The sequence below is a fragment of the Chelonia mydas genome, chromosome 6 (assembly GCF_015237465.2).
Source record: "Chelonia mydas isolate rCheMyd1 chromosome 6, rCheMyd1.pri.v2, whole genome shotgun sequence".
Classification (NCBI taxonomy): domain Eukaryota; kingdom Metazoa; phylum Chordata; order Testudines; family Cheloniidae; genus Chelonia; species Chelonia mydas.
In genome coordinates this window covers 35733584-35757764 of record NC_051246.2, presented here as the reverse complement: position 1 = coordinate 35757764, position 24181 = coordinate 35733584, and the positions used below count along the sequence as shown (strand labels likewise).

At 41.5% G+C, this 24181-nt stretch overlaps 1 protein-coding gene across 5 annotated transcripts in view; it reads left to right on the top strand.

Annotated features, from left to right (window-relative positions):
- TRIM66 (tripartite motif containing 66) overlaps positions 1-13644 on the top strand; it is an 83513-nt gene extending 69869 nt beyond the window's left edge. For all 5 annotated transcript variants that reach the window (XM_043547953.1, XM_037899765.2, XM_043547954.1 and 2 more), the window contains 8 exons: positions 986-1046; positions 2448-2622; positions 3533-3837; positions 5485-5617; positions 7274-7348; positions 9625-9777; positions 10449-10667; positions 10987-13644. In XM_043547953.1, coding sequence (XP_043403888.1) covers positions 986-1046; positions 2448-2622; positions 3533-3837; positions 5485-5617; positions 7274-7348; positions 9625-9777; positions 10449-10667; positions 10987-11046 — 1181 coding nt within the window. In that variant the 3' untranslated portion in view covers positions 11047-13644. The remainder of the gene's footprint in view (positions 1-985; positions 1047-2447; positions 2623-3532; positions 3838-5484; positions 5618-7273; positions 7349-9624; positions 9778-10448; positions 10668-10986) is intronic.
- The last annotated feature ends 10537 nt before the right edge of the window (positions 13645-24181 follow it).

Genomic DNA, 24181 nt, shown 5'->3' with positions numbered 1-24181 from the left:
GCCAAAGAATGGCCACTGAGCAGGTAATGGTCCATCAGCCTTGCTGAGGTGTCACCTTGCCCTTTGTCTCTGAGGAACTGGTTTGATCACGCCCCAGATTTCTCTGGAAAACATACTTTTAGTCATGATTTCAGCTTGGTCATCACTTCACATATCATGCTGCTAACATATATTTTTGCCATGGCATTATTGATCAGCAAATTGAGTTTTCAGATACCACCTCACAAAGCATAGCTTGGACAAAGATTATTACAACAGCATGTAGGGTATGGACACGGGTACGTTCAGTCATACTCACCCCTTCGTGGCCTTACAAGGGCATCTCACAATCTGATCCAAGTGCAGTGCTCCTGCAACATTTATCTTGCACTTATGTGTTGACTGCTTAAAACTGTGGCATTCCGATTATTTTCTCTTTAACATTGTCCTATTTAAGGAGGAAAATGGTAGGGTTCATAATGGACCCAATCCTGTTCCTATTTCAGTAAATAACGGTAGAATAGAGCCCCCTGTCCCAAATTAATCCTATGTAGTTACATTTTATAATGGGGATTACACATGCACAGTGCCACATGGGGAGGAGAAAAATGGTGCTTGTGTGTGTGAGGAAGGATGGGCTGTGGGAGATTCATATTCAATTCCTGCTCCACCACAAATATCCTGTGTGATCTTGAGCAAGTCATTTAGGCCCAGATCCTCAAAGGTATTTAGGTGCCTAACTCAGTGCCTCAGTTCCCTATCTGTAAATGGGGATAATAGTGTTTCTCTACCACATAGAGGTGTTGCGAGGACAAAGACAGTAAGGTTTTGTGAGGGGCTCAGGTACTGTGAGTGATGGTGGGGCATGTAATTACCTTAGATAGATATGAAATTATTCCAGATTGCAAATATATCACATCACATTACATGAATATTAAAGTGCCTCTCTACCCTAATCTGACTCTGATATTATAGATATTTTCTTAATTTTCTTTTTCTGTTCCAGAATCCATTAATTATGAAAAGGAACATATTGAGATGGATGTAAAAAGTAATCAGAACATCAGGTAAAAGAATCACTTTCTGCATAGAAGTACTGGCCATGAAATTTGATACACTCTATTTTACTATGTGCATCCAGCTTAGTGTTATTGGCAGGTTGTTTTAAAAGGAAAACAGGTTGCCTTGTAACTAATAATTCCAGAAGACATAAAGTAGCAACCATGACTAATGCCATATATTCCAGTTGCTTGAAGGCATCTGCAAGGGCTTTTTGAAATTGCATTGGTATCTTTAAGGGGTGTGAAATGGGCCCCAGCCATACTGGGACTTGGGGGAGCACAAAGGTGGCTCCAACTGCACACACTACCCTCTCCACCTCTGCAGCTATGTTGCACAGAGCTCTGGTATGGGTGAGAATCTGGGCCTGCATATCACTGATGAACAAAACAACACCTCTTGTGTTCCTAATTTCAGTGGAATGTACACTTAACACAGCAATACTAGCAGTGTGTGTAGTAGGGATCTAGCAGCTTATGGGGTCAGGGAGGGGTGGGTGATTAAATAAGATCACTTGCAAGTGAAGGCACATTATCACCTTGACAGAAAAACAAAGACGCTTCCAGACCCTTCTCGAAGCTCATTTTTATTTTAGCCGTCTCATTTATAATCAAGTATCAGTTAATTCTCCTTAAATACGACATTATTCTGCTCCGGTTTCTTATAAAAAATATGCATACACATTTTACAGCTAAGGGTCCTTACCATTTTATAGCACTTTGTTCACCTGTATAAATTAGTTGGAGGTATCAACCCAGCTCAGGGCAGACAAATTTCCATTTTAAAAAGCATTTTCATAAACTGGAAAACTACATTTTCAAAGCAATGTTGGATTTGTACATCTTCAGTGACACGCTTTATGAGCATACGGAACATGTCAATATTTATAGACTGTACCATTAACTACTGAAATGCCACATAATCCAAATTATATATGAAAAATACTGTATAGTCCAGAAAGATACAACAGAACAAGGAGTGCATGACTCTAAATTATCTTGCCATTTTTGCATAATTTTGCTTCCAAAAATTGTTTTCCGAATATTTTCATTTTGAAATGATGTGGCTAGTGTGATCTTTCTTGAAGCTAGTCGCACTCTGAAGAGTGTCAGCCCTAACTGGCTTTGGGCAGTTGAAGCACAAAGGCAGGAGGGTAGACATCATAGGTAGAGATTTAGGCCCCGATTCAGCAAAGTAGCTAAGCACATGATGAAATTCAAAAAGGTGAGGAGTCCTGTTCCTATTTAGAAAAGCATGTCAGCGTGTGCTTAAATTCCACTGACTTCACCTTTAGAGCATGTGCTTTAACGCTTTGCCTTAAAACACAAACAAAGAGTAATATGGAAAAGATGTTGAAATTAGGAGAAGAGGACTTTGTACAATACTAATGAATTTTATCATAATTTCAGAGCTTATACTAAAGAGCTGAAGATACCCTATGTGCGATTGGAACGCCTGAAAATATGTGCATCAGAATCTGGGGAGCTTCCAGTGTTCAAACTGCAGCCCCAGAAGGATGACCAAGATGAGACTTTCCTTCTGATAATTGAATGTGGTACCCAGTCTTCAAGTATGGCTATAAAAGTGAGTTGGGTTTGCATCATTGTTTGTTTGCTTGCTTTCTCTCTCTTCTCACACTGACTTTGCTAGGCTTCTTGTGATACTCTGAACTGCTCTGCTGATGGATTTTACTGTTCTAAGGTACTCTTGATACTTTGGTGATGGGCAGCAGTATAAAACCCTAAGATTAATAGCTATTGCAGCACTTGTTAGCTGTATTCTTAGAGTATCTCCCGCCACACCGTTACTTCCCTTTCAAGAATACTTCAGATAGGCTTTGACAACAAAGCAGTGGTTGTATATTGGTGCTGTAACTGACCCCTTTGATCCATCCATCATACAGGGTGAACCACTTAAAAACAAATCTAAGACCTGTCAGACCTATGCTTTAGAACTGAAGTTCAATTTAATAGTATTTTAAAAGGAACCCTCTGCCTCCTCAACATAGCTTTGGGCCTGAACTAGTTCCCATTGAAATCAGTGGAGGTTTGGCATTGACGTAGATGAGAGCAACAGAACTAGTCCCTTTTTGACACACACAAGTGCATTTCCTTTAAAACTTGCATTCACCAGGGATGCCACATGGAATTTAGTTGTCATGAAAAACAATATAGACTTGACATCTAAGCTGGAACTGGTTCCTGTGACAGACTTTTAATAATAATAATTAATAATATCCAGTTCTTACATAGTACGTTTCATCTTTAGTTTTCCAGGCACTTCACGATGGAGGTCAGTATCATTATCCCTGTTTTACAGATAGGGACATTGAGGCCAGGAGGGGAAGTGACTTGACCATGGTCACCTAGCAGGCCAGTAGCAGAGACCAGAGTCCCAGTCCAGTGCTGTATCCAGCAGAGTCCACTTCAGATAGGAGTTAGGGCATCAGTTGTGAAAAAGATGATTCTGTTATTCTGGATTTCTTTGTCCCAAGGTCAATCAAGATAGTCTGCCTGAAGGACCGATTCCCACATATGAAGATAGGAAGTTCCCCATCAGCCGCCCAGCAGGACCGGCACCATCTGCTTTTGTAGATATCCCTCCTGTTGATTACAAGCTTAGCAATGGGAATGGCATCCCCAGCATGAAAAAATCTCTGCTCGCTCAGGAAGCCAATCCGATTGAGAATGAGGATTTCTGTGCCGTTTGTCTGAATGGAGGAGAACTGTTGTGTTGTGATCACTGCCCCAAAGTGTTCCATCTCTCATGCCATGTTCCAGCTCTGCTCAGCTTCCCAGTGTGAGTACATATAACACTTCCCTTTTTCTGCCTCTGAGTCTGCCTGAGGGGCATATATGTCAGTGTTACAAGGGCTCTTTCACGTTCTCTCTCTGTGTTGCCTTTTTTGTTCATTTTACAAAAGGCAGAAAAATTTTCCCACTCTCTCATACCAGGAGTCAGATGAATTATTAACCATATCTATGATCTCCTCCAGCAGTCAGCCAGCACTATAATGGAGAGACAGACTTGAATTTTATAAACATGACTGTAGTGTGACAACTAAATCCTTAGATTTTGTATAAAATCTGTGGCAAAATTCAGATTATCCCCTATTGGGGTAAAAAACAGTACAGAGACCAGGAAAATCAGTGAGTTTCATTTTGTAGAGTTTCCTCCTAGTTTCATTAGGGGGAGATCGTCACACGCACGCAGGCAGGCAGGCAGTCAGCAAGGCCTTCTAAATACAGTATGTGGATGACCTCAACTTCAGACTTATGACTATTAAGATATTTGTGGAAGGCTGGGGCTTTTGTACAGAGAACCAGTGCTTCTGCACTAGCCCCTGGGTCCTTCTCATATCTCTCAACCTGCCAACAGCTATAAACCGCAGTTCCATGATTCTGAATTTCAGCTGTAAGTCATTTACAAAAGGAAGAGTCAAAGGACACCACATTTGTGTGGAGTTCAGGTAAATTTGCCTCTAAAATGACGGAAATCCCTTGAAAGGTGGAGTATTAGTTTGAGGGGTATGGACAATCCTTTCTCCTCACAAGCCAGCAAGATTTCATTTTGTTGTTGTTGCTAGAAATAGCTAAATTGTTAAACCATTGTATAAAGTAAAACATTTCAAAACACTGTATAAAGCAAACTTTCCCTATAACGTAAACGTGCTGGGCCAGCTTCAGATTCATCCCTGTTGAAGACATTTGGTCCCTAAATGTAGCTAGTTCATTTTCAGGGGCAGGAGGGAGGCAATATTGTTTGCCTGCCATTGTAACTTTTCTTAATGGTAGATATTTAGGCCTGCATTCTGCAAAAGTTGCATCTGTCCGAGTTCCATTGAAAGCAGTGGGCTCCTGCTAAAGCAGGGGTGGCCAACCTGAGCCTGAGAAGGAGCCAGAATTTACCAATGTACATTGCCAAAGAGCCACAGTAATTCATCAGCAGCCCCCCATCGGTTCCTCCCCTGCTCCCAGCACCTCTCACCCACCGGCAGCCCCACCAATCAGCCTCTCCCTCTCCCTTCCCCATCTCCCGATCAGCTGCTTCGAGGCATGCAGGAGGCTCGGGGGGAGGGGAGCGAGGGCATGGCAAACTCAGGGGAGGGGGTGGGAAGGGGTGGAGTGGGGGCAGGGTCTGTGGCAGAGCCAGGGGTTGAGCAGTGAGCACCCTCCCGGCACATTGGAAAGTTGACGCCTGTAGCTCCAGCCCCAGAGTCGGTGCCTATACAAGGAGCCGCATATTAACCTCTGAAGAGCCGCATGTGGCTCCGGAGCTCACTGCTGTAGCTCACGAAAGCTTATGCTCAAATAAATTTGTTAGTCTCTAAGGTGCCACAAGTACTCCTTTTCTTTTCTCTAAATACCGTGTTTCCCAAAGCTTTCCATTAGGGATCAGTTGTCCTTTCAATTCAGAGACATTAAGTTTTGCTGTCTTGTGCTGCAGGGGAGAATGGGTGTGTACACTCTGCCGTAACCTGTCAAAGCCCGAGGTGGAGTACGACTGCGAAAACACACGCTACCGCCGTTGTAACAAAGGGGAGAGAGCACTGCATGGCCTTGATGACCTTGACCAGAAGGTGGGTACAAATATATACCAATAAATATAGACACAGAATTCCCCATTGCCAGTCTCCTCAGCTATTAAATCCCCCTTGAAATATAACTCTATTCTGAAAGCCTCCGCAGTAAACTCCAGTCTACTCAGCACCTTGCAACATGAACCAAGAGTCACAAATACAAGACGGAGCTTGTGCATCTCAGTGATATCTGGGCTTAGATCTTTTGGAGTTGAACAGTGAAGTTTCTGTAGGGAAAAGGAATGGGCTACAAAGATTTCCCTTGGTTGGTTACCGAACAAAGCTGAAATGTAATGGCTCGCTGACCGTTCTGGAGCAAAATTCCTGGCATCAACTGAGAAAACAAAAGAATGATGATAGAAATGTTTCTCGAGTTACCATGATCTGTATGCTTTTTTTTATATTGTACTACTAACCATCTTTCACCAGTTATATATGCATTTATATCAATATGGAACATTTGGCCAACTACTACCAGAGATTTGTGCTGATTGCCTCCTGTTAATTGGTCCTTGGTGGCGAGCTTTCTAAAGAAAAGATTTCTTTTAATTGTGGCTGTGTTTGGATGCATTGAGAAGATTTATAAAAGGGATTAGACAGAATAGGAAGCAGCAAAGAGTTTATCTTTTGCAAAATTCTAAGTAGTATCAAATTATTTGATGTGTTTGTTAGATTCTGTATGCTTAAAGAAATAGGGTCAATAAATTAATGTCAACTAGCAGACACCCAGAGCCAAATTTTCAAAGGGCCTTTGAAAATATACATGTGAGATGAGTAAGTGTACCCATTTTTGCACACAAAACAATTGTGTGTGTGTGTAAGCACTAGTCTTCATTCAGAGATGTAGCCCTTTGTGCACTTGCAAAAAGAAAAGCTAAAACGGAGGCCACATTTTCATGTTCTGTACATATGATACCTCCATGTAGATCACAGCAGGTGCCTCTGACAGTGAAATGTTCTCAGCTAAATCGTTTTTACTGTAGTTGCTGTTCTTTTAATCAGTGACTTAAAGAAGTGTGAGTGTGGAAGGAGTGAGTGCAGAAGGGGGGATGGGGGGTGATTTCCCAAGAGTCTGTCTAATAATGCAATAAAACATTTATTTAGAAAGAAACATCCAAAATAATATGGATCTTAAAAGAAACAGAAGAAAAGTAGAGTTATCATCATCATCATGGTGTGTGGTATTAAAGTACTTGGTTATGAAATGAGGCTGATTATACACAGGGTTAGGAAGCATACCCTTCAGTATTCAGAAGTGCATGCATAGGTGCTGACTCCGTGGGTGCTCTGCCCCCCCCCCCCCCGCCCCAGCTCACCTCCACCTCTTCCCCTGAGTGCGCCTTCCACACTTCTGCTCCCAGCACTTGCCACCACGAAACAACTGTTTCACAGCATAACAAGCTGTGGGAGGGAGGGGGGAGGAGCAGGAACGTGGCGTGCTCAGGGGAGGAGGCGGGGAAGAGGTGGGCGGGGATTTGGGGCAGGAGTCCAATGGGGGCAGAGTTGGGGCAGGGACTTTGGGGCAGGGGTGGAGTCAGGGCGGGGCCAGGGGGCGTGAGCACCCACTGGCACCAGGAGAAGTTGGCGCCTATGACTGCATGGCTCAGCAGCAGCTCCCAGTAGTCTCAGCATTGATTCTAATTTTGGATTTTACAGAAATGTGAAAAGTTGGTGCTTGCCCTGTTCTGCAGTAGCCTGAGCCTTCCGTTCCATGAGCCTGTCAGTCCACTGGTAAGTGCTACCTATGCAGGGAACTAGGAGAAAATCCAAAGAATAATCGACCTCTTCTTGTCTTCTCAAAGGATCATCACTGACATTCCAACCAAACAGTGGCGTCACCTACTGTTAGGTGTTCCCTCTTGTGCAGTGCCACTAAGGTACCAGATCAGAAACCAGAACACTGATGACCTATACAACATGCCAGCAAATTTTCTAATAGCACGTTTGGGTGTTCAGTGTAAGATGCTTACAAAATGCCAGGTTGGTGGGAGGTGTCACATTAAGTTAGGACTATTGATTTACTGGCAGTGGCAGATTAGCCACTGGGCCAACGGGGCCTGTACCCAGGGGCCCCGGAAAAATGGGTGCCCTGGTGCTCCTTTTTGCTCCATCTGCCTACCGGGAACTCTTGCCTGTGAGGGAGGACGGTGCGCGGGGGCTTGCCCTGCTCCACCTGGCAGAAAGCGGGGGGCCCCACCTGCTCTGGCCCAGGGCCCCCACAAGCTCTAATCCACTTACTGGATATGTAGAAAATGCAAGATAGCCCAGTGGTGCAGTGGAAGTATATCATGCTGCCATACGAGTAGGTTTGGAAGGATTAAATTTTTACCAGTAAATGTTGGTAAACATCAATTTCACCTTACAAACACAAACCAACAATAAATATTTCCATCTATGATAACAATTTACAGGTAGGCAAAGTAAGAAAAATGCAGCTTGAGAATGTATTAGAGTTTGAATTAAGGGTATTTGCTTTGTATATTTTGACGTGATGTTGACCGTTTGTGTTTTAACGATTATAAAGCTTTAACTTTTTGAATCTCTGTCTACTGTCATTAAATTATTGTCTCTGACTCCCCCAACCCGTAATTTCCCAAAACTGTGAAAATTGAATAGATTGAAATAGAAAAAATGCTTAAAACCCATAATTTTACACAACTGTAAAAATTTAAATTGATAAAAATAAATGCTTAAAAATAAACACTGATAATCTGTCAAAATTATAAAAATATAAGAATTGAATTCTGCCAACATACCTAAGAGTGACCTGGAGTAAGAGTAACTGGATGCATGATAGAGTTGATGCCATTCTCTGGTGTCTGTCTCTTAAGACAGTCATTGCTCGTTGATCCATGCACCATACTGTCTTTCCAGTATTTACTGGGTATGTTTGAGGAGAACACAGCAGTAAATATCATGATACTGGACCCCAGCATGAAGCAGTTTGGAGAAGAAAATTAGAGAAAAGCAGGATGAATGACCCATATATACTGTTTCCACAGTATGCATCCGATGAAGTGAGCTGTAGCTCACGAAAGCTTATGCTCAAATAAATTGGTTAGTCTCTAAGGTGCCACAAGTACTCCTTTTCTTTTTCCATATAGTAATATAATAGAAGGGAAAAATTGCAACTCAAAACAAATCACCAAGCACTTGTGGAAGTCATTACCAGCAAGCAAGGTGCTTCTTGGGAAGATTAAATGAGAGGGGAAGAGAGATATCTGGCACCCACCAAAGAAGCTGAGGTTGGCATCAGAAAAATTCTGTGGGGACACACTTTATAGCCACTACAGGCTGAGCCCTGACAATGGTGCTTTGGCTTAAAGGCAGTATAAGAATGCCAGTCCATTATGGTTTAACCCGCAGTTTGTGCCCCCTAAAGGGCCCTGATTAGTTTTAGATACATTTGTTAAGAACATAAGAATGGCCATGCTGTGTCAGACCATCTATCCCAGTATCCTGTATTCAGCAGTAACCAGTGCCAGACGCTTTTCTAAACTGCAAGGTGACGTCGTCTCAGAACATTATTGTTAAGGCTGATTGGGGGAGATGCTGGTTTTTTGTCAGTATTACACATGTTACTGTATCCATAAGGGTTAAATGACAACAGGAGCATCATGCTATAGTGGGGTGGAACTCCAGAGACTGGAAATAACAGAAGAACAGTTACCACAGTGCAGTGGTTTGAAGATCAGTCTTGCTAGCAGATACGTGTTTAATCCAGCCTCATATTTGTTAACTAAGGAATGAGGAAGATTATCTTTAAGTGTAGGAGTCAGATTTTTCCTCAGGTTTCCTGTGTAACCATGGGTGAATCACTCCTGTTATTCTGTAACTCGCTTTCCTTATTTGTGGAATGGAAATAAATAAGTATTATTACCTCACAGGGATGTTTGAGATCTTCAGATGGAAGGCAATATAGCCAGAGTGGTATTATTAATTAACTGGGTTCCCACTTTGAGAAAGGTTATGCCCAACAATCTCCCTGCATTTTCTTTTTATCACAGGCTCGTCATTATTACCAGATCATCAAAAAGCCCATGGACCTGTCAATCATGCGGAAAAAACTCCAAAAGAAGGACAAATCACACTATTCTGCACCAGAGGAGCTGGTAGCCGATGTGCGTCTCATGTTCTGGAACTGTGCAAAGTTCAATTATGTAAGTATCTACTATGCAGAAACCAGCACACACCACCATCAATCTGTGAAACAACAGAAATCTTGGGTCTTATCCACCACTTTATTACACTGGTGTAACTATTGATTCCATTGGAGTTACACTGGCATAAAACTGGTCTAATTGAGTGGATAATGAGACTCCTTAATGCTGAGAAGTTCTATAGATTTGTTAATGCCAGAAATATGTTTGGAAACTGGAGCTACAGGGATATAAAAACTAAAAGAACAATGTGTCAGCCAGCTAATGGACTGGCAGAGATGTGAGCTGCTGGAATGCTACTGGATTTACTATAAGGATCCAAACGTCCAGCAAAGTAACTGGGAGAATTACGGTGTGCGGGAGGAGAGCTAACAGATTCCAAAGCACTGGAGGATGCTGCTCTCAGTTACTGTAGCCCATAGCAGATCCGTTTTCTAACAGGTGCAGAAAATGCTTCTCTTAATAGCAGTACCTGGATTAAACGTATGGTGTAAGTGCAGAGGGATTTGGCAGACTATGGGAGGAGCAGAGGAGGCTAGCGAAGATGTAGGAGACAAGTTCCAAATACAGGATGCTCCTGTTTCAGGCAGGAGGCTAGGCAGACCTGCTATTTTAGCCTTGGCAAGTTGTGGGCATACAATGATACTGGATTATTATTTCTTCCCTTGCAGCCAGATTCAGAGGTTGCAGAGGCTGGACGATGCCTGGAAGTGTTCTTTGAGGGCAAGCTGAAGGACATTTATTCAGACAAGCATTTTCCTTTGATGCAACAAGAAGACTCTGATTCTGAAGAAGTGGAAAGGGAGAATAGCCAAATGGCCCCCAAAGGGTTCCCATGGCCATCATATGGACAGGAGTGCATTCAGCCTAAAAGGAGGCGACGCCATGCTGTAAGAATGCAAAAGCAAAGGCATTTGGTTGTTAAGGGGCCACACTGCTAAATTCTGTTTACAAGTGTTGATGTGAAGTTTTGAAAATGCTTTGTGGGAATCAACTGTCAAGCTTCTATCCCATAAATGCAATCAGTTCTACAAATGTGTATAGCAAGATGCTCTCAGTGTAATAAAGTGTCAGTGGTATAAATGTGTGTGACTGAGTGAGTGAAATCTCTCAATCTACCTGGTTATCTTCCTAGTAGAAAATGGTGTAAAGAATTTTTTAGAAGACTAAGCCCTCTAGCTATTCACTGTTTGTTTCCTTTGTATGCAGGAAAGTGAAAAAACTAAAAGAACGATGTTTCAGCCAGCTAACAGCCTGCCTCAGGTGTGACCTGCCAGCGTTCTACTGGATTTGCTATGAGGAACCAAACTCCTAGCAAAATAACTGACAGAGTTAAGGTGTGTGGGAGGAAAACAAAGAAAACATTCGGGTTGTTAACTTAAAACATTTATCATCTGCTGACCACCAGCCTTACTCAAAGACTTGGGGAATGATTAAGAGATTTGGGCATTTTTAATCTACCCAGTACTCTGCCTATCTAATTGCTTGTATGTTTGCAGCATTTACCCTGAAGTACTAATGTTTGGTGACATATAATGATGATTAATAATAAAAGTAGGATGTTAATAATCTATAATACTTCTGTACAATCTCATAATCTATTTAATACAATCCTTCATTTTATAGAGCACGGCTAACCATGTACTCTTGCATCTGCAATGCAAATGTTGACCATGATGTATGTTAAATATGGAGGCTAGTCACCAAAGACCAAATCCTGCAGTCTTATTCAGCAATTTCTCTGGGAACTCTGACTGAGTTAGGCCTGCAGGATGTAATTATCTGGTTAGTTGTTTCTTTTGAAGCGGCACATTCTCATGAAATCACAAAACAGCATGTGCTAATATCCAGGGCTGTGTGAGAACTATTTCTGAGTGCACAATGGATGCTCAATTTGCAAAGAGTCACTGCACTTGTATCTAAGTCAATGCTTTGTATTGCATCGGGGATCCCTTGAGTATCAAAGGCAGTAAAACCAAATCCTGTTGTGTCCTTTGAAATGTGCAGTGGAGTTTGCCATGTTAATGACAAAGCAATTATATGGTTATAGAAGTGCCTATAAAATAAAGTGGTATCTCATTGATTTTCTGTTTGGTTACTTCTGGTTAACAACAATGCCTTAAAATGGTATTAGACATTGTACACACAGAGCTCACAGGAGAAATGAAATTATCACTAATTCTTCATTTTCTCAGATTGCCCAAACCGTTGGCAGAACAATTCCTAGGGACAGATTGTAGCCTTGCAATTTCCCTGAGCAAGGTGCAGTATGTAATTGTGCTGGGCCGGTTCTGAATGGTGACCCGGAGTCCAAAGGTCACAGGTTGCCTCCCTAGAGGAGAACTAAGCTGAACCAGACCTTATGCTGGCCAGCACATTGGGTCGGGGGGGGTGTCTTCCTCCTCCTTGCACTCCTGCCCAGCTGTGGAAGTTAGGGCCATTATCTGGCCCCAGGAGAGGAGAGCTGTTGCAAATCCCATACCCAGTTGATTTCATTGAGCTATAATCTGTTTCCTAAAAATAAAGAAGAAATTTTCAGCACAGTTTATACTGGCTGTTGTTGTCTGGTCACCATGTGTGTGATTTTAGAGAACACTCTAAACGAAGACTTTGTGTATGGAATAACAAGACTCCAAGGCTATATTTTGTTGTCTGTGTTACTTATTGTTTGCCATTAACTCAGTAGTGAGATGGTGTCTTCTCTGACATAATAAAATATGCACTGTAAAAGACTGCATGTTACAAGCTGAATGAAAGGGAGAGAGATGAATCAAGGGACTGGACTGATCTACAGCATCATATGTCTGTAAGCATGTCCTGTTTGTACTAGCTGAAACAGCTGAAGGAAGATTCATGTGCCTGCCTTTTCATCAAATTCATCCTCTTAGAGCTAGCTAGAACTTCCATGGCACAGGGCACTGGCTTGCAGGTTTATGAGTGACTGCGTTGACCAGACTTACCTGTGCTGCCTCCAGTACCACTCCCACCAAAAGGCCTATCCCTCCACCATTACTGTTTCAGTGGGTGATACTATTGTATAATGTTCATAGAGGGTCATAGAAATGGAAGAGACTGACATATTGGCTTATCAAGTCCATTGTCCTGCCAAGGCAGAGTAGCTTAGAATTGACTTAAGTTTCTTAGTTCCTGTAAACATATAGTTGTGTGATTTAATATTTGTTTAGTTTTCTAAAATTTGACTTTTAATCAGTTAAAGTCCAGGTACGTTGTTACTTTTTTAAATTAGGCCCAAGTCTGTTATGGATGTTACTGTAAATCCCAGGAGTGGAACGCTGGCAGGATATAGCTCTGAGATCCAAGCACTTTTCTAATGAGTTTGTTTAGTTCACTGGGTGTAAGGTCCTAGTGCTTTCGCTTGGATAACAGACACAACAACTGTTTAAACAATGGGTATTGGACATAATGTCATGGAGGCTGGCAGCCCAAAAGCTGAACGTAACAGCATGACAATGCACATTTTAGATCTCATGTGACTTGGAAACATCTTTAAGCCTTGATCCAGGGGTCACCACCACCATAGTGCATAATGTGTGGTGAGACCAGCATCTTCTATCACAGCAGCTTCCTTCAAATTGTTGCCTCTACAGTCTACCCTTTTGGGCCTTGGTAAAGAGGGGCACCACATCTCTAGAGCCTATGTCTACTCTAGAAATTCTTCAGGCAAAGTAAAAAAAAAAAAAAAAAAACAGAGTGGCACCAAGAATGGAGGATATGAAAGCAAGAAGCTCTTTTTTTTGCCATCAGAACAGCCATATCTATTTAACTCAAACACAAATGTTGTTCAAGGGGTCCTTTTTCTTCTGACTATCTCACAGCCAATCCCACAGTCTAGAAGATCTGAAAGGGGAAAAACCCCTCCAAGTATTAACTGCATGCTATTGAAAATAAGTATGACCCAAATTGTGTCCTGGATACATCCAAGAAATCCCAGTGGGTTCATACTAATGTAACTGGGGTCAGAATTTCTCCTTTTGCCTTCAGCACTAGGTTACATATGGAGTGGAAAAATCCTCCTCATGCTTAAGCAATTTAAAAACAGGTTAATTACATTTAAGTAATAGGTCTGCTGAAGAAGAGATATCATCTACCGTTTGAACTTCCCTTAACTTATAGTTTCAAAGAGACACTCTTAATATGATTAGAACAGCATGAATGACAATAAAGTTAATAAAAGCAGGTATTTAAGATTGATTGCATGTTTATGAAGGTAATGTGCTTTGCTGAACAATAAAACTTGTGAAATGTATTTGTGTGCATGTCTTAATCTGAGATTGTTGCTCCAGCTCTCTTCAATTACAGAGTGATTGTCTAACACCATTTTAAAAAGCATCAACCAACTTGTTGAAAACTCAACTGTTGTGGCACAGAGCAGAACGGATAAGAAAACATACGGTATGTTAACATGTAAAGTAAGTTTCCTAAGTGTGCTGGAATCTAGAACAATTAGTAAGTTTGCCTTTTGTTTTCAAAATTAGTTCAGAATAATGCAGGTCTATATACTGTACAGACCCAAGTACACTGAGGTTCAGCAAATAATACTGGCAGAAGTTTACATTTATGTGGACATTACAATAGTAAGGAACATTCCTTTACGCTTACTGTAATAACATAAAAATCATTCCTTTGGTCTCTTTGACCAGGGACAGGAGGATCTTAAAAGATATTTTAAATTCTAGAACACTATAGAAATATAAGAAGGATGCTAGGCTAGATTTACATTTAGAAAAAAAATTGCAAGCAAAATTATTTTGATTCTAAAAAAAAAAATCAAACAAGTGTTTTTTTCTAACATGCCCGACCCTTCCCATTTTGTGTTACAGTGGGTTAAAAAAAATAATCAAACCTCTGAATGCTAGTTCCCTGGGTTTGAAGGCTCAAGGCTTAGTTCCTTCCAGGTTGTTCTTTGCTCAGTTTTCTAAAAAAAATTTCTGTCCTTTCAGCAGTCCACATTGCTGCCCTAGGTCTCTCTCTTCCATCTCCTAAGCCTCCTTTCTGATCCTTTTCCTGCTGCTAATGGAGTTTGGTAGGTGAGTGTTGAAATGAGGAACCTATCTAACGTTGAAAGTCGGGTGCTGCTTATGAGGACAGAGTTACTTTCCTGCCATGTTGGATACCTAAGTTCACCTTAGCAGAGTTGCACATTTTAATGGAGCTGTGTTTGCTTTAGAAAACCTAACTTCTTTCTGTACAGAATTTGTGCAGGAACTTACTAGAACAATTTCTCTTTACCTGCTTTTAGGGCCTGATCTTACTACCACTGAAGTCAATGGGAGCAGGAGTAGGCCCTTAATCTCCTCTGAATTCAGTACCTCACCTTATTTCCACCATAACATATGGTGTGATATCAGCATTTGGGCCATTTCATTTTCTGCAATAGACTTACCAGTCTTTCTTGATATAGCCCAGAATGTGGAATAGCCAAGGAGGTCCTAGGGTTATTATTGATTCTGTATGGGAATTCTTTTAGGTCATTCTAAAAAATAGAAGCATAGTAATAATCATTGCAGCCATAGAACACTGCTTTTTGTGTAATGCTATTATCCAGGATTTTTCATTGTTTTATTATTTTCATGTAGAAAGTATTGTGAAGTCTGAGGCTACAGTGAAAGAACAGAACAGTTGGGTTGAAAGTTAAGATGTAGCAAATCCCATAGCAGTCAACTGATTGAAAAATTTCCTTTGGTTGTTTATAGAGTACACTGTACTTACAATGGTGGTAGTGATCCTTCTATAGCTAAATGTACCTTTGCTGCTAACTGCTGTCATTAGTGCTTCTGTTCAGCACCACCGAAATGGCCCTGAATTTATACCAGGGAAGCTCTTTAAATGTACTTAATAGTACAGAGGTAACTCTGTGTTCTGACGGGCATCAGACATTTCTGACTGAGAGGCTCATAAGGCCAAGCTAAACAATTCTGTCCTGAACTTGAATGGCAAATGGAAAACCCCATCTAAGGAAAATAATATAGGTATAATATACCCATGAGGCACTGTGGAAATGCTCTCTAAATCACAGAAATTAGAGACGGGAAAAGACCTATTAAGTCATCTACTTTAGTCCATTCTCCTGGAATATAAATAAAGCACCAATCTGTATCTTTAACAAAATAAAAATGTATTCAGAGTAACGATAGTCCTCACCTCCCATTCCGACTCAAAGCAGCCCTATGCTGCATAATGTAGCTATTTGTAAAAATCTCAAGCATTTTCAATGTACTCTATTCACAGACTGGTGTGTCTCAGGCTGTGAGAAGTCACATTTAAAACAATATTGCCACAATACTCTGCAGTTCATATGTTGCTTTTTCCAAGGATCTCAGTGTTTTACTTTTGAGATGAATAATAAACTTGAAGAAATGAAGCCCCAGCACATATTTGTGAAGTAGCTGAGTAGTAGTATCCCCATTTTACACATGGGAAAACGAAATCCTGGAGAAGTTATAGAGCAAATAAGTGGCAGGCTAGGAATAAAATCAAGAAGTGCTGATTCCCAGCCCTCTGCTCTAGCCAACAGACTACACTTTAGCAGTATCACAATATGCTATGTGCAGCATTTGCATTTGGTACCAAAGCTAAGTCGTGCACTACAGAGTGGGCAGGTGTGCTCAACCTCGATGAAGGGAGGAAGAGTATTTCATATTGCTCTGCAAAGAGCTCTTTGGCTGACTCCAGGACAGCAGTGATGGGTTCTCGGGTCGTCACTCACACTGTACTCTGCTCAGCCATAAGGAAGGTTGGATTGGAGGGCACTGAGCAACGCTCTCACGGCTGGTCAAAGATTACAAGCGCCTTTTTCTGCTTTACAGCCAGCATGCAGCTACATTGGCCTGGACAGCAAGGACTTTAGATAATGATGTAATGGCAAACTCAGGTGGTGATAATTACATACCAGATCCCCCAGAGGCGCAAGCCTCAAAGTCTTCCTGACAGTAATATTCCACACCATTCAAGTATAATTAAAGTAATCTGCTATCTGTATATGGCTTTATAAATACCACAGACACCTCCAAAGTGCTGAGGCTACTATTTGGCACTTGCCTTTCAGGTGTAAAGAATGTGTCGGTAATTTTTTTGATCTGTTTGTTGATCTTTTTGGCTTTAGCTCTTGCATCATGCACGCTGTATAGTATTCTCCTACCGCTCGCATTGTTATATTGCATCATGTCAACTTGAGACCCCCTGTAATAGAAGCCCTGTTACAGTGCCATAGACCAGGAACCAGAGTGAGCTCACACAGCGTGGCTGCCAGCCTGTTGCTGCATCATGCTGGAGACGCAGAGATCTTCTTGGTGCCATTCAGCCCCTGAGTGGGTAAAACTGCTTGACAGCTAACAAAGCAGAGGCACAGTGTCTTGAAGAAAATTAGCTTCTTTCTTTTCACTGTCCGTTAAGTAGGAAAGACTTTGACCACCTGAGTATTCAAAAAGTGGGTTAAAGAATTGTATCCGATAATGCTGATAGCCTGCTTAATCTCCACAGAGTCAATCCCATCTTCTTTCGCTGGCCAAGGAGGAGAGAAAGTTATTGGATTTATGCCAGGGATAGATTTGGCCCAAGACCCTGAACCTGCAATGGGTTCCATCTGAGCACATTTTTAAGCCTTCATGGAGTCCTAATTAGGATTATGGAACTGCACAGACTTAAGGATTCCTCTGTGTGACTGACTCTCTTTGCAGCAGGCTTGGTGGCCTAAATCCACACAGTCACGCCCCTAGAGCCCCGACCAGGGATATTCTATCTGCTACCCAAGATGGATAAACCTGGAAATCCTGGACGCCCCATCATCTCAGGCATTGGCACCCTGACAGCAGGACTGTCTGGCTACGTAGACTCCCTCCTCAGGCCCTACGCTACCAGCACTCCTAGCTATCTTCAAGACACCACTGACTTCCTGAGGAAACTACAATGCATCGGTGATGTTCCTGAAAACACCATTCTAGCCACTATGGAGGTAGAAGTCCTCTACACCAACATTCCACACAAAGATGCCGTCAGGAACAGTATCCCTGATAATGTCACAGCAAACCTGGTGGCTGAACTTTGTGACTCTGTCCTCACCCATAACTATTTTGCATTTGGGGACAATGTATACCTTCAAATCAGCAGCACTGCTATGGGTACCCGCATGGCCCCACAGTATGCCAACATTTTTATGCCAACAGCGCTTCCTCAACTCTCGTCCCCTAATGCCCCTACTCTACTTGCGCTACATTGATGACAACTTCATCATCTGGACCCATGGAAAAGAAGCCCTTGAGGAATTCCACCATGATTTCAACAAATTCCATCCCACCATCAACCTCAGTCTGGACCAGTCCACACAAGAAATCCACTTCCTAGACACTACGGTGCTAATAACCGATGGTCACATAAACACCACCCTATACCGGAAACCTACTGACCGCTATACTTACCTACATGCCTCCAGCTTTCATCCACACCACACCACACCACACGACCCATTGTCTACAGCCAAGCTCTGATACAACCACATTTGCTCCAACCCCTCAGACAGAGGCAAACACCTACAAGATCTCTATCAAGCGTTCTTACAACTACAATACCCACCTGCGGAAGTGAAGAAACAGATTGACAGAGCCAGAAGAGTACCCAGAAGTTACCTACTACAGGACAGGCCCAACAAAGAACATAACAGAACGCCACTAGCCATCACCTTCAGCCCCCAGCTAAAACCTCTCCAGCGCATCATCAAGGATCTACAACCTATCCTGAAGAATGACCCATCACTCTCACAGATCTTGGGAGACAGGCCAGTCCTTGCTTACAGACAGCCCCCCAGCCTGAAGCAAATACTCACCAGCAACCACACATCACACACCAGAACCACTAACCCAGGAGCCTATCCTTGCAACAAAGCCCGTTGCCAACTGTGTCCACATATCTATTCAGGGGACACCATCATGGGGCCTAATCACATCAGCCACGCTATCAGAGGCTCGTTCACCTGCACATCTACCAATGTGATATATGCTGTCATGTGCCAGCGGTGCCCCTCTGCCATATACACTGGCCAAACAGGACAGTCTCTACGTAAAAGAATAAATGGACACAAATCAGACATCAAGAATTATAACATTCAAAAGCAGTCGGTACTGGCCAGATATTATGCAAAACGAATTTAAATGTAAACATTTCCCCTCTGTCACCTTTTCTTGAGGAAAATAAGATAGCATTTGACTCCAATCTGATTCTCCTGTACCAAGTCTAAATATAGCCGAGTTCCTCAAAAACCTGTCTCACCCATATACACTTATCTTTGTATTCCCTAAGATTCAAATTTTTGGATAAACTTCTGGCCTTATAGCAACAACCTATCCTGTAGATCAAATATACCTACTGTAGCGTTAAAGCCTTTTTTACTGGACATCAAATATAAAAACAGCTTTGCAAATAAAACGTAGAAGAGGATGTTTGTTTACTGTGATTGTTAAATAATGAGTCTTGGCATTATAATCTGTTGACATGCCATTATTGGACCAGAGTGTTAACTGGAGTAAATCAGCCTAGCTCCATAGACTTTAATGGAGAATCTCTCTCCATACTGTTTGAAGGAACAGATGGGGAGCCCCTGTCTGTGATATAACCAGCATTCGTATCCAAAAGCATGATTAGTTTGTAGACACATGAGAAATGACTTTGGACTAGATGACAAAAAGAAAAATGAGGTGACTGCCTTCTGGATGATTTTGGGATTTTATCATTCTAAAACAGATGTTATATAAGAATGCTCAGCCAAAAACTGGACTATCCTGTATCTTTTGTTGTATGTAGCAATTACAGAGGTGCAATCTGAAGATTCCCCACTGCTAATCAATTCTATTTTGGTGTGTTATTTTTCATCTATTTGTGGTTTTTATATATATCTTCCCCAACGGTGATAGAGTTAGAATACTTCAAATATCTCTTTAAGGGGATATGTAATATAAATATCCTTGAAAGCGACAGAGTCCTGTGGCACCTTGTAGACTAACAGACATATTGGAGCATAAGCTTTCGTGGGTGAATACCCACTTCTTCAGATGCATGTAGTGGAAATTTCCAGAGGCAGGTATAAATATGTAAGCAAGAATTAGGCTAGGGATAACGAGGTTATCCATGCAACAAACCTCAATGCCAACTCTGCCCACATGTCTACACCAGCGACACCATCACAGGACCTAACCAGATCAGCCACACCATCACCGGTTCATTCACCTGCACGTCCACCAATGTGATATACGCCATCATGTGCCCGCAATGCCCCTCTGCTATGTATATCAGCCAAACTGGACAGTCCCTACGTAAAAGGATAAATGGACACAAATCAGATATTAGATTTGTGGCAATGGCACAGAATGGCAATATACAAAAACCTGTAGGAGAACACTTCAACTTCCCTGGACACACAATAGCAGATTTAAAGGTAGCCAGCCTGCTGCAAAAAAACTGCAGGACCAGACTTCAAAGAGAAACTGCTGAGCTTCAGTTTATTCGCAAATTTGACACCATCAGCTCAGGATTAAACAAAGACTGTGAATGCCTAGCCAACTACAAAAGCAGTTTCTCCTCCCTTGGTGTTCACGCCTCAACTGCTAGAAGAGGGCCTCATCCTCTCTGATTGAACTAACCTCGTTATCCCTAGCCTGATTCTTGCTTACATATTTATACCTGCCTCTGGAAATTTCCACTACATGCATCTGAAGAAGTGGGTATTCACCCACGAAAGCTTATGCTCCAATGTGTCTGTTAGTCTACAAGGTGCCACAGGACTCTTTGCCGCTTTCAGAGATCCAGACTAACACGGCTACAACTCTGATACAGAAGGGCATATTTGCAGGAGCACGTGTCACGCTGGGATTTGACAGTTCCTAATACTTAGTAAGATTGATTTTAACTAAAGAACTACCTAAGCACTTGTACGTAGCCTATGAGGTACCTTCTGTAAAAGAAATGTCATTCCTTACTAAAAATGAATTGTCAGGCAATATACATTTTCCCATTCCGAAGCACTATAGTATCTTATGCTCTTGCTTTACTTCTGTCCATACTCTTCTTGGAAAGGATGCTTTCCAGTTTGGCCATACTGTGCCTCTTTGGTCAGGCTGATGCTTTGTACCTGAACTACTAGAATAGAACTGGTTTCAGCACAAAAGGTTCAGTGATTCCACTCTAGCCAGGCTTCATTTTGCTCTGAATTGTTCGTTTTGCTCCCACATCTATGCTAGCACTCTTCTCACTACACTCCTGCTAAGTAATTATCCCACAATTCATTGCACAGCTCCTAGAAGCAGTGGATTCCAGGAGACTGTGAAAAGCCAGCAGGGCACTGTGAGACAGGTGTGGGAGGGCTATTTGAACTGCTTCAGCCAGAACTGTTTAGTTGATGGACCACTTGGATACCAACCAACTGGGGCAGACTGACACAAATCAAGCCAACCTGGCTTGCTGAAAGTAAGTGTAATCCAAATGGTATTTGACACATGTGCCGTGTTGCCTACCTCTGCAATTTTCTTGAAAGTCATAAAATATTTGGTGTTTTTTAGAAAACTCCAGCCCCTGGAGTCCTGTGATTACAACAGAATCTTGGTTTTCATTTTTTTAAAAAGTGAGTTTATAACCTTCATGCTTGTGGAGAAAAGATGGAAAATATTAATCTGAAAGGTTTATAATCCAGAAGGCAAATAAAAAGAACCCAAATATTGGGAGGGAAGGGGGGGCTGACTCAGTTTTGAATGTTTGGGGTTGACAATTCTGCCCATGTAATCCATTTGGAGTACTTCTGAGAGTGGATGCACTGTGTTTCCGCATGGTTTTAGCACAGTAAATTACTGTGTTGCAGACAAGGCCTTAGTAGTTTCAAATTCCTTAGAATTCAACAATCCATTAGAACTCAATCACCTGCCCTAACCACAAACTAAAATGTTTCCTTGCTAACTTTCTCCCCCCCTTTCTACTGCACACTCACATCTGCTTCTAGCTCCTGTCTGCAGGCTGCAAGACTTTTTTCTTAAGGGGGAAAAAAAAACAGGAAAAGAGCATTTATTTCAATCCTTTTCCCTCCCGCACCCTGAATTCCAAGGAATTTACCAATGGGTAAAGGACAAAAAAAAAGTTAGATAAAATTTGGACCTCAGCTCCTGGCTCTTTTAAATAACTTGTTTTCGGACACTTTGCATAATATGGTCAATTTCCAGAAGTATCAGTCTTAGCCCCTTGTCCCTCCCTCTGTTCCTACTAGTGTTTGAGGGATAACCCTATGTCTAATAGGGTTTTGATAATTTTTCCTTGTTTTCCTGCATTAGCCTTCTCTGTAATGCCCCCTTCCTGTCTGCAGGCTGCTGTATGTCATCCATCAGCCCTCTCTGTGGAAACCTAGCAATGGCATTTTCATACTGCTTCAGTGTTTTTGATCTACATGTCCATCCAGCAATATAGCTCAAAATTGCTTAATTGTACAGATGTTTGTTAGATGATTGCTAGCCCTGATTACAGGGGTCTGTTTTTCCCCTTGCCATGAGCTTGTAATTCACATTAAATCAATGGGAATTCATGTATTTTTCTTGAGAGAAAAACAGAACTCTTAAGTTTTAAGGCTGATTTCTTAATTGCTAGGCGGCTTGAAGTCATTATGGATCCTCAGTGATATTTTGAGCCACATTTGAAATAGGTAATGAAGATTTTCGTTAGCCAAGTGAAAAATATTGCCAATCCACAACCCTCTCTCTCCCATACTAGTTCAAATCTTTCTCACTGCACAGATTGATTACATTGGCTGGTCTCCCAGAATATACCGTATGGAAAGTCCAGCTCTAGCAAGGTTGACCATCATCACAAAGTGGTATGATCACATACTATGGGATCTTCAGATATTGCAATAGCTTTCCCAAAGGGTTTACACTGATTTTTTTTTTCAAATTCTACCTTCAAATTGCACAACTTTACATGGTTATTCTTCTGTTTTATTTAATTGAATGTTGTCTTTTTACATTCAATTTAGCACTCTACTCCTGCATCCTAGCATTGTATACAGTTACTGCAATTTGTAAATGATACCAGTAGATGGAGATGAAGGATCCTGATAATTAAAGAGGTGGTAAATTTAATACTGGAGATTTTGCCCCTCTTATTTGCTGCTGGACACTTGCCCTTCTATGCTATAGATTGTATGATTTTTTTTTGAGTTAACCTGATTATAAGATGTAAGATTACCCACCTACACATTCCAAGATTTGAATATTCAGATTGGTGGTCTCAAAAAGTTTAAATCCGCATTTAAGTTTTTGACGTCTTAGCTAAAGGAAACCTTTTGAGAGACACCTAGGCTCTAGCATTTAATTTGCTCATTACAATGTTCTGAATGAGAACAGAAAAATGCTTAATGTATTTGTATATAGTTTCCCCCTTTATCCTTATGTGATAAAGCACATTCACCCCTATTTCTTATAATTATTTCCTAAAATGTAGGTAATGATATGTGGGCAAAGATGCTGCAGGATCTGTGCGTATGGGGTACCATACCTATAACAGACAAAAATAGCTGTCTGCAAGCTTCAAGGAGGAAGGACACTGTAAACTAACAGATCACAACCAAAGTGATTACACAGGGATTACACAATCAAAGTGATTATATAACTGGGAAGTTTCTTAACACTGCATCTTTTGAGACTTTATTGTAAAGATTTGCTGGAGATTTTCCTTAAAAACAGATGTACAATAGATTATGTTAAAAGTGGAGCTAAGTAGTACAGTGGGGTTAAAGCATTCTGAAAATTCATCTCAGAATATATGGGTTCAAATGTTGCATGTCAAATGTGACCCAAGCTCAGTGGCTTCAGCCTAGTCCCTACTAGGCCTTGCAAAACCACTATCTTTTGAAATGATAGAAGACTGTAATACAGTATTGGGGCAGTTTGAGGGTCAAGTATGTGGTGCACTGACAGAGAAGTGAGTGGAAGTTTACATTACTGGCTAGCCAGTTAGATCAACCTGTCACCTGTATTTAACCTTTAGAACTAAAAAGATGAAATGCAATAAGAGACAGTGTCATTTTCCATGCAGTACTCTGGTATACTTTCTCTACTAGGCTACTTAATAATGTCACACCATTAACTGTTGGTAATAAGTCACTTTACTCTAGGAATAGATATGAATGTTCACCTCTCCTTGAATAATTAACATTTAGATATTTTAAATTCCTATTTTCTTGTTAACAGATACCATCTATTTAACTATAAATATTTAATCTTCTCCGGGACCTGAAACATTCCAGAGAATGAATATATAAGAATTCAATACTGTTCCTGAGTATGGTCCACAAACTGGGCATATATGTGAATAAGAATCACACAGATAGTGTTATTGTGCATGGAACTGATAATGGTAA